General features: G+C 44.1%; 1 protein-coding gene across 3 annotated transcripts; it reads left to right on the top strand.

Annotated features, from left to right (window-relative positions):
* The first annotated feature begins 688 nt into the window (after positions 1-688).
* Positions 689-10,802, top strand: hipk1a (homeodomain interacting protein kinase 1a). Of its 3 annotated transcripts, none has more exons than XM_079360417.1 (16): positions 689-1,047; positions 1,783-2,528; positions 2,647-3,020; positions 3,112-3,235; positions 3,991-4,110; positions 4,196-4,282; positions 4,458-4,639; positions 4,748-4,898; positions 5,360-5,564; positions 5,676-5,794; positions 6,767-6,918; positions 7,042-7,194; positions 7,697-7,852; positions 7,952-8,145; positions 8,324-8,460; positions 8,998-10,802. In XM_079360417.1, the coding sequence occupies exons 1-16, from the start codon at positions 1,008-1,010 to the stop codon at positions 9,439-9,441; spliced, it is 3,384 nt and encodes a 1,127-aa protein (XP_079216543.1). In that variant the 5' UTR covers positions 689-1,007; the 3' UTR covers positions 9,442-10,802. The 3 variants fall into 3 exon arrangements, with proteins under 3 accessions (XP_079216543.1, XP_079216544.1, XP_079216545.1); XM_079360418.1 differs by having other exon boundaries at positions 8,327-8,460; XM_079360419.1 differs by having other exon boundaries at positions 6,770-6,918.
* Positions 10,803-11,355: the final 553 nt, after the last annotated feature.

An 11,355-nucleotide genomic window follows, 5' to 3' on the forward strand; every position in this document is an offset into this window, starting at 1 on the left:
GAAGATCTTTTTACACTAAAGCAAACATCCACATCCACCTCTCTGCAGCTACAACAGCGCCCTCTGCTGGTATATGAGACTAGTGGCATCCTGCATGAGAAGTATTACATCTTATTTTATTTTATTAGCTCCTCATTATAAAATAATAACATAGTACCGGTTTTATTTGTATAATTAGAAGAACTGAGTGGCGAAGACAGGTGGATGTCTTAAAATAAAATGTTCAATGTGTATCCATACAGGGAAATATGTATAATATATAATCATATTTCCTGGACTATTAGTGCACACACACACCTGTACAGTTTGTAAGAGTGTGTTGCTCAGTAATTTATAATTATAGTATATTTATTTTATTATTTATTATTTATTTATTATTATTATTATTATTTATTGTTATTTATTTATTATTATTTATTATTATTATTTATTGTTATTTATTTATTATTATTTATTAATTTATTATATTCATTTTATTTATATATTTATATTTATAAATATAGTAATTTATTGCTCAGTAATTTACCTGCTCAGTAAAGACTCTAATCTATGTCTGCTCTGATGTTAACATGTTTTTTGGGCACTTGCGGGAAAAGGAAAAGAGGACTGATATCCCACACTGAAAGGTCTTCTTCACTCTTCTGATCATAAGTTCTGTAAACTCTCCTCTCTGTTGACGCTCGTTACGTCACACCGTGACGTCGACAGAGCAGGAAGTCCTCTGAACAGTCAGACTGACTGTGGTGCTGGTGATGGAGCTCTGTCTCATCATGATGCTGTGTGACACCTCCAGGGACATTATGCACCGTGTGTTCGCTTGACTCGAGATGTGACGGCGGATTCGAGTCAGATATGACTCGGTGACTCGTAGTTAGCTCGCAGGCTGTTAGCTGAGCCCTCCTCTCATCCTGCCACGGAGCTCCATCTGCAGCAGGCGGCGAACGAGCTCTGCTGATCCGCTGCAGCAGCACTCAGAGCCCGGAGAGAGGATGATGGAGAGGCCTTAGATGTCAGATCTGCGCCGGTGTGTTCACTCATCACATACAGGTAAAGGTGAAGCTTTTCACTGTCAGACTGCAGGAGAGGCGTGCACAGACCAGCAGACAATGCAGCTGTGCAATGATGTTTTTAACTTATCTGAGGCTATGGTCCAAGATTTATCCATAATTCATTTTAATATTGATTATAACAAATACATTTTGTGCATTTTTTACAATATTTGACATCATTTTTTAAAAATCTTTTTTTGATTAAAAATAGTATACTGTTTATAAATCTATTATATAAACCCCAATGCGCCACAACACCTATGCAATCTAATGCATAGGAGACCAAACTTTTAAATCCAAGCTGAGAGAACTTGAGACACACTCCTTTACTTGTAACTGTTTTTAAAAATGTTTTATTACTCATTGTCTTGTCTCATTTCTGTTAATTGTCTGTATGTTGTGAGTCTGACTGTGTAATGTTTGCTGCCTCTTGGCCAGGACTCCCTTGAAAAAGAGGTTTTTAATCTCAGTGGGATTTTTCCTGGATAAATAAAGGTTAATAATAAATAATAAAACAGCTCGGCAATCAATTCTACTTTTACTAAACTTCTGCATTTTTTTTTTCAACATTTTTAGAAAGGTGGTAATTCTACTTTTTTATGGAAGCTTACACTACGTTGGTTGTCGTGTTTAACTGGTATGCATTTCCTCCAAAAGTTTTCCTCCAATGTTGCCCTTTAAATGAACATATTCTTCTTAAGTTGTTATTGACGGTGTTTGCTTTTATCCGCAGACATGTCGTCGCAGCTCCAGGCGTTCTCCTCTCCCTCCGTGTCCTCCAGTGCCTACTCTCGCTCCAAGAGGCTTAAAGTGGAGAACCCCACCTGGGATGCGTCGAACCAGCTGGGAGATAATGGTTACTACCAGCAGAGCCCATCCCAGGCAGCTGCACCCTCCACTTCTGACTCCAACTTCAACCAGGTCTACAACTCCAACCAAGTGCAGCCGCCCACAGCTGCATCCAGGGAGCAGACGGTGGTGCGGGCGGCAGACAGCACCGGCAGCCTTCGTGGACCTCCGTCCTCCTCGTCCTCCTCGTCCTCCTCCAGTCGGCGTGTGAAGGATGCAGAGTCCTCCTCCCACCCGTGCGACCTCTACCACAAGCAGTACAGCCTGAAGAGGAAGAGTGAGGAGGTGGACAGCAGCGACAGCGTCCAGATCCTGGAGGAGCTCTCTGCTCCCGTCGTCTCCAACCGCACGGCCGGTGGAGGAGGAGGAGGAGGAGGAACCACGACAGCTCAGTCCATAGCACACTCCACTTCGACAACCAAGAGCAGCAACTCCCACAGCGAGGGCGACTACCAGCTGGTGCAGCATGAGATCCTGTGCTCCATGTCTAACAGCTACGAGGTGCTGGAGTTCCTGGGGCGGGGGACCTTCGGTCAGGTGGCAAAATGCTGGAAGAGAGGCACAAACGAGATAGTGGCAATTAAAATTTTGAAGAACCACCCCTCTTATGCCCGGCAAGGTCAAATTGAGGTGAGTTTGTTGTGTTGACAGGAATGTTGAGCCTGGGATGAAATATCCCCCAAAGCAGTATGGGTAATAATAATAATTAACACATGCATGCACATCCACCCTCCTCTCTGGTCTGCAGGTGAGCATCCTCAGCAGGCTGAGCACGGAGAACGCAGACGAGTTCAACTTTGTGCGCTCCTACGAGTGTTTCCAGCACAAGAACCACACGTGCCTTGTGTTCGAGATGCTGGAGCAGAACCTCTACGACTTCCTGAAGCACAGCAAGTTCAGCCCTCTGATGCTCAAGTGCATACGGCCCATCCTGCAGCAGGTGGCCACGGCGCTGATGAAGCTGAAGAGCCTCGGCCTGATCCACGCCGACCTGAAGCCCGAGAACATCATGTTAGTGGATCCTCTGAGGCAGCCGTACAGAGTGAAAGTCATCGACTTCGGCTCTGCCAGCCACGTGTCCAAAGCGGTGTGCTCCACCTACCTGCAGTCACGGTACTACAGGTGAGCGTGCGACCTGGTTAATAACTTCTGTGTTCGTTACAAGTCAAACATCCTTGATTTTTATCTGTGCTCACTTTCCATGTGCTTCTAGAGCTCCAGAGATCATCCTGGGCCTTCCTTTCTGTGAAGCCATCGACATGTGGTCTCTGGGATGCGTCATTGCGGAGCTCTTCCTGGGATGGCCTCTTTATCCCGGGGCCTCCGAGTACGATCAGGTCAGCTGCACAGCATGCATGTATACACCCTATAGTGATCCTGCTTCTTCTATGTGCACGTCACGAACAGGACCTACACTGACTCATCTATTCATTCACTTATTCATTTTATTCTCAGGAGCAGGATCAGTAGGTTTATACCATTCTCGATATAAGCACATCTAAAGGTGTTTACCAGGCTGGGTCTTTAATACGAGGTTTTCATTTGACTTCTTTAAATCATTTATTAATCGCAGAGGGGGAATTCTGCCTTCATACTCGCGAGGAGCTGTGGACATGCATTAGTGGAGAGATGTGAGACTCGAGCTGATGCAAAAGGGAGTGCACCAGAGCTGTTGAGGGTTCAGTGCCTTGCTCAAGGGCAGCAACACCCTGAGTGCAGCTGGTCTGCACCAGAACTTGAACCAGCAACCCCCCTGCTCCCAGAACAAGTCCCTACTGCCACCTGTCCATCTAGTTTCTATGCTAAACATTTCAAACCATCTTTGGGCTCTTACATATGAAACAAAATTTTTAGATGTCCAACTTCTCCTTTAGGAGGTTTTAAGCACTTGTTGTTTTTTTTATGGTTGTGAATGCATGCTGAGTGTAAAAGGTCATGTCTGGCCACCTTGTCAGTTAGTTTTCGTCACTTTATGAATTTCAAAAATGTCGTCACATGTAATACTTGTCTAACCCAACAAGAAGCGAACATAAATGTCCCTCAGGTGTCCCTGAGTTTGTCTCTGCTGACATTCTTCTGTCGTCTCTCTCAGATTCGGTACATATCCCAGACTCAGGGCCTTCCTGCAGAGTACCTGCTGAGTGCAGGAACAAAGACCAGCCGCTTCTTCAACAGGGGCCCCGACTCCAGCTACCCCCTCTGGAGACTCAAAGTGAGTCACTCCTCGGGGATTCGCCCGTCACAAGCACAAGCACAAGCACACCTACTGAGCTCTCGCTGTTGTTGTTTTCCTGCAGACGCCTTCAGAGCACGAGGCAGAAATGGGCATCAAGTCAAAGGAGGCGAGAAAATACATCTTCAACTGTCTCGATGACATGATGCAGGTGAGGGAGGAGACGTTTACTGACTCTGCGTCTTTTTAAATCCTAACAGGGGCGTAAGTCTCCTCTGCTGCATTCACAGACCTTTAAATGTTAAATGTGTTTTGATACGTTGACGTTACGAGGAAGCTTTGCAGTCTCGCACAAACAAACACCTCTTTCCCCCTTTCCTCTGCAGGTGAACATGACGACCCTGGAGGGCACCGATATTTTAGCAGAGAAAGCCGACAGGCGAGAGTTCATCGACCTGCTGAAGAAGATGCTGACCCTCGACGCAGACAAACGAATCACTCCCATGAAGACGCTGAACCACCCGTTTGTCACCATGACACACCTGCTGCACTTCCCTCACAGCTCGCAGTAAGACGACACAACAGGAACGACGCTTGTGTCTGCTGGTTCAGTTTTGCCTTTGCAGGATTCTATCAGTGTTCTTGTTTGATTTTTTTTTTTTTTTGTCTTTGATAGTGTGAAGTCCTGCTTCCAGAACATGGACATATGTAAACGCAGATGCAGCGCCTTCGAGAACGGGAAAAATATGTTCGCCAGCAACAACACCCCGAGTGCAGCCACCAACCTCACCGTCACCTTCAGCAGCCAACTCAACCAGCACAATCAGGTAAGAACTTCTGTAATCTACATCTCGGCCTCAGCGCGTGTGTGAACATTGCAGTCATGAAGTCAATTCTCTACGATCAGTATTTGGAAATAGTATCAAGGTATTTTTATAATATAAATGTTGCCAACTATAATCTCCATTGTCATGGACTAAAACAACACAAGCAACATTTCTCCTGAAGTGTTTTAAATCCTAACAGATAATGAAAAACTCTCTTGCCTTGTCCTCAGTGATGGTTTTTTATGGTGGTGTTTTTTTAAATTCAATTCAGAGGGAATGAGCCGTAATTTTCACCTCTTATCGGATGTACAAGAGATAAGAATCATCAGCATTTATTTTAAGTTCTGCAGACTCCTTTCATTTCTATGCTCGGTTTTCTGTGTGTGATTTTTGTTTAAAGGCCGTCCTAGATTAACTCGACTCACATTTCCAGGCCTTGAACTTTTCATTTTGTGTCACAGATGACGTCGACCGGAGGCCAGTCCCTGTCCCTCAGCAGTAACGTCCCTCTGCTGAACTACCAACCCGGCCTCTACCAGCAGGCCACCATAAACATCCCGGGCCTGACCCAGCAGGGCGTCCCCCTGCAGACCAGACCCACCCAGCTCTGCACTCAGACCGAGCCTTTCCAGCAAACACTTATCGTGTGTCCCCCGACCATCCAGGGTGAGGACGCCACACGTCTGTGTCATGTTCACACACAGCCTGTAAACTGTACAAGTAGAAACCTTCATATATGTGATGGAAGTCTCACCAGTTATCATCCTCTGCTCAAAGGTCTTCAAACATCAAGTAAGCCGTCTGGCTACCCAGTGAGGATGGAAAACTCTGTTCCTTTAGTTCCTCAGAACCAGTCCTCCCAGTCTCTTCACATCCAGCCCAGCATGCTGACACAGGTAGAGCCCAATGTTAAAGGTCATATGTTATGCAAAAAGAATTCACTTTACCAGCAGGTTTCTCTAACACTAATATGGGTCTACAGTCTGTCTTTAGCCTGTGTGCTCAAACAGGTGCAAATTTGGAGATTTTCCCTTCATGACATCACAAAGGGCAGTAGCCCCTCCCCCAGGTGGGTGACACTCCCACAGCTAGGTGTTTGATCTGCCCTCTGAGTCTGCCTTCTCACTGTGAACAATAGGACATAAAGCAAGAAAGCCTGAGTTCACCCGAGCCCTTCCGGGGGGGGGGGGGGGGTCGTGGTCAGGCACAGCTCATTTACATATTTAAAGCTACAGACACAGAAACAGCCTGTTCTGAGCAGGGCCGAATTAGAGGGGTTTGTAGACAATCAAATACAGGATCAGGATCACACACATTGTTGAAATGCTTCCAGCCCTTTTTGGCTTGTAATCACTGAAACATTTGTGTAGTTTGAGTCCCTCATCATGTTTTCAGATATCTCTGAATTGTTTGCAGTTCTATTTAAGACACCTTCTTGTGTTTGCCTCACAGATGATTTCATTTATTTGGTCTTTTGGAGTCTAATGATATAAAAATGAGCATTTGAAGAAAGAAAAGCAGTCAAGTTTAAAGAGAAGTACAAAAAGATTAATACACATTTTTGTGTGGCAGAACTTTGTTTTGCTTCTCTCCTTCCTCATTTATCTTGTCATGACCCTGAACATTTATCTTGGGACCAACTGAAGGGGTCCTGACCCCTTGGTTGGTAACCCAAATATTCTCCTACTCCACCAGCGACAACATTAATGTCCCTGTAAAGACTTCAGGTACATTTGGTAGCTGGAAGAGTCATGTATACTTAATAAAGAAACATGGACAATGCATAAAAAGTGCAAATGCATGGTGCTCTCCTATATCTTAGTTAGAAATTGAAATAGCTCTTTTTGTGCGTGTGTGCCTTCGTGCAGCAGGGCTGGCCTGCTGGCACACAGCAGATCCTCATCCCTTCCACATGGCAGCAGATGCCTGGCATGGCAATCCACAACCCGGGGCAGGCTGTGGTGCCCGAATCACCCATGGGTGCTCCGATCTCTGAAAGCCAACAAGCTTCGGGCTGGAGGTGAATAATTTTCTTCTCTTTTTTTTTTTTTTTTAACAGCACTCTCTGGTTTTTTTTTTTGGTTTTTTTTGTTGCTGTGTCTAAAAGATTTATGTCATTCTGACCCGTTTCTTATTTTCACAGGGGTCGTCATGGAAACCAGTACGATGCAGTCAGTCAGCAGGACTCCGGAGTCGGCCGTCACGCTGCCTCGCAGAACCACAACTCAGGAGCCGCTTCTACAAGAACCCAGCAGGGAAAGAGGTCAAAGGCTCGCCACGCAGAGAGCAGAGCCAGGTATCCTGTCACAGCGACAAACCTTCACATTATTCACACCGCGTTGGTCCATAAATCTCAGCACGCTTTGTTTGATCTTTACTTCTTCTGCCCGCAAGACAGAGAGGCTGCAGCAACTTTAATAAAACCCTCAGTCTGCAGCTTCCAAAGCAAAGAGTCAAACAACACTGATTTCATTCTATCAGCTGAATTAACTGATTGAAGTTCAAAGAGCTGCCATCATCACTTAGTGTTTGAAAACCAACAAAGCATCCGATAATATTTACTTCATTTTCACTTCAGAACAGCTGACTCTTAAAACGGGAAAACAAACTTTTTTCTAACGTCCTTGAAAACAAACCATCAGAAAAAACAGTTATTGATTCACTTTGATTTAAGTGACTTCTCTTGGGCAAATATATAAGAGGTCGACACATGCTGAAAGTTCCCCAACAGGAGCTTCAATATAAGAGTCAGAGATAAAAATGAGATATGGATTTTTGTTTTCATCTTTGTCCTTCAGGCCTGTGTCGTCCACTGTGGTCCACAACACATCTGCGTATGCTGGTGATCAGTCGCAGCCCATCGTCATCTCCGACACGCCCAGTCCTGCCGTCAGCATCATCACCATCCACAGCGACTCAGAGGACGAAGACGACAGGAAGTTCCCCGCTGCATGGTGGGCTCACTTCTCCTCTATAAAAGCTTTCTTTTTTTTCCCCACACTGCTAGTAAAATGTTTGTTGCTGAAATGGTTATTCACATTTCTGTCCTGCAGCTCTGGAACAAGCCAGAGGCCCAACGTGATCAGCTGTGTGACCGTGCACGACTCTCATGACTCAGACTCGTCCACCAGCAGCCCGCTGAGCCCAAAGACCGCCTCACAGCCCGCCAAGGCTCTGGCTGTCATCATGCCCTCTGTGAAGAGCCAGCCGGGGGAGAGCACAACACACAAAGCCCCGGCAGCTCCAGGTCCGCAGCCCACGTGTTTGCATTCATCTCCATTTCTACTCTTTTGAATTCTCATTTGATTTGACACGATGTGTTTTGATGGTGAACTCAGTTTGATAGCTGAAAAGACACGGATCCATTTCATCTATCATACCAGTCTATCACAGATAATCTGACAGTATTCTGCCTGGTTTTACAGCAGTAGATCCACCTACAAGTGGCTCTGGAAAGTCCAAGAAGGGGTCAGGTCAGCAGCCCAGTCGATCGGGAGAGTCCAGCACTGATCGGCATCAACGAGCTGCATCCAGCAGGTCTCAGCCTCTGAACCTGAGTCAGGTAACGGCTTTGTCATGTTGCTGATCTCTGCTTGCCAAAGTCAACACACAGAGCCTGATTCTGTTGCTATGGCAACACATGAGCTCATCGGGAAGCTTTTGGGCTGTTCATCTCAGCGTGAAAGAAAAACAATGCGATACGAGCATCCTTACTCTGGGGTTAATATTCGTTTATGTGCTTTCTCTATCTCTGTACATGTAGTGACATTAAGTGATATGATTGGCTGTGACTACGATAACCAAGGTCACTGTGTCTCCCCTCAAATCCGGCTTGTTTGGCCGATTTAGCGCCCTCTCTCTATTATCTGAAACCTCACATACTTATTGAGTCAAATCACACGTTTAGCTTGTAGTTAGACTGAAACTGGCTCGGGATCGCAGCCGACAGCTGGATTGGTGTTTGTGTTGAGACCGCCGTTTAATGAGAGGACGCTGGTTAAAAGCAGATCTATTATGTTCATTCATATTTAAATACAAACTTAGGATGTCCATAGTAAACCTTCATACAAGCCCTCATTTGACCTCTCTGTTGTTTCAGGTACAGCAGTCTGTACTGTCCTCATCCAACGACCAAACAGGAAGTGGTAGTTCCCTGAGGCGTCAGCCCACATACCCGCCTCCTGTCTCCTCGCACTCCTCCTACCGACTTCATGAGAACCCTCTCTTCACCTCGACTCCCAACCTCTACGCCTACCCGGCCTCCGCAGCGCTAGCGTCTGTGTCCCAGGCTGTGGATCAGATGCAGGGCGTGTCATCGCGTCACAACAGGGCGGGCGGGGCTTACTCCTCTCTGGCTCTGCTGCAGAAGAGCAGCAGCTTGGCCCTGGGAGGGTCTGCTGCGGGACAGTACGGAAACCACCCCCAACAACAACAACAACAGCAGCAGCAGCAGCAGCAGCAGCAGATGCCGCTGGGAGGGACACCTTTCCATCACTCCAGTGCTTCTTATCAGAGGAAACTGAACCAGTATCCCTACCTGTGATGAACTGGCCTGAAGCTCTGCATGAAGACCAAAACGAGACCGACACTAGAGAGGAGCACAAGCTCACGTCGACCGACTGTGGTCAGACTCCTTTTCCAAAACCTACCCTTACCGATCAAGTCTTACTCCTCTGGTTACACAGAATGTCTTCATTCATTTTAATCACGATCAATTGTTTTAATTTGTGGAAAAGTTTGAGTTAATCAGGGTCTGAATGATGGTGCAGTCAACACAGCTTGTTAAAAGCAGTCGGTTAATATCTGAACAGCGACACATTCTTGTTCTCTCTTATTTGCTCAGTTTTCCAATTAATTACATTTTAAAAAAGACAACAAGTATGCAGATAGAAAGCTGAACTTCTGCTTTGTTTTCAGATACTTGAGCATGAGCAGAAACGGCAGCCATCTTTAATTATGTTCCCTACATTTCAGGGACCAAAAATAATGCAGTATAGTTTTATTTGACACATATTGGTGATCTGGAAACTGCTGCTCTTTGTTCTAGTCATCATCTTAATTCTGACTTTATTTATTATAAGTATCAAAATCATCATTTAAAGTTGCATTTACATTTTCACAGTCGCCTTACTTATTTGTAGTAATAACGTCTTCTATTTGAACCTTTACTATGTAAGGATGTTGTGATACTATGGATCATGTTGTGTGTTTTTATTTGAATGTACCGTGTGTGTTTTATCTGTACTATGGAAACGATGATGAAGGTAAGCTCTGTACTGTATAATGGATGTGTCACAAATGTTCTCCATGTTGTACATTTTTTTACGTTTTAGATTCTATTTATATGTTGTGTTTGTTGAAGGTTAGGCTGTTGTGCTAGAGAGGATTGCTGTTTTTTTTTTTTGACACTTCAATAGTTGTTAAGGTTGCATGTGTCTGGACACGGAGTAGCATTCAGGACAACGTCATAAACCGGGGCTTCGCTTATTTTTTAGTGTCGCTTAAGAAAAAAATGTTACAAAAACTTGAAGACGGACACGTAAATGATTTGAAGAAAAAAAGTGAAATAAGCTTTTGTCTTGTGATTTTTGTGACGTAAAGCGTGCACATAAAAATCTGATCGGCTGTCACGCTGCCATCAAACTTACAGTAGAGCCGTTTAGGTTGCAATTCACAGTGACGTGTTTTGATTTGTGATTTAAAAAAAAAACTTGACAAATATCATTTATTTAAAAAAAAAAAAAAAGAATAAGAAATTGATGTTCAGTATGTAACCTCTTCTGAAATCATTGGTTTGGTGAAATGATCGTTGTTTTTACAATCCTGCTGTGTTGTGACGTGCTACATGGGACACACAATAAACCTTTACCCTTAAATACGCAATAAAATCTTCTCCAAACAGAATTCGTAGACTGACTGGTTTTAATGAAAACCTGACGCACAATTCAAGATACATCCAATTTAAATCTCAACCTCAGACTGGAGCCACACCATCGCCACCAACAATGTAAGATTGTATGTATATGTCTAACACACAAGGAATTCAAGGTAAGACTATGTATAAGACTAAATAATGTTAATATTGATTAAGTGTAGTTAATGTGGTTCAAAAACTGTTTTTTGGATTTCTGTGAAATTTATAACAGTTTAAAGGATTCCCAAACATGTATTTTACATTACGATTGCAAATATCCCAAATTAAATAAACTGCTATATGTCCTTACTTTATTAACAATTAAACAGCTTGGATTTCGTCCATTCCTTTCTATGTGTGTTTTTCTCTTTTATAAATTCTGTCCCAACAATAATTCAAGATTCAAGATCTTGAATTAACAAAGTAAGAGTGAGTAATTTACTACATATATGTAGTTTTGTTGAGCAATTAAAAGAATGTCGTAAAAAATAACACACGGGACCCCTATTTTAAAAAAGCACTAGTCTAATGGTAAGTATCGTT

Source organism: Symphodus melops (genome assembly GCF_947650265.1).
Source record: "Symphodus melops genome assembly, chromosome: 13".
Classification (NCBI taxonomy): domain Eukaryota; kingdom Metazoa; phylum Chordata; class Actinopteri; order Labriformes; family Labridae; genus Symphodus; species Symphodus melops.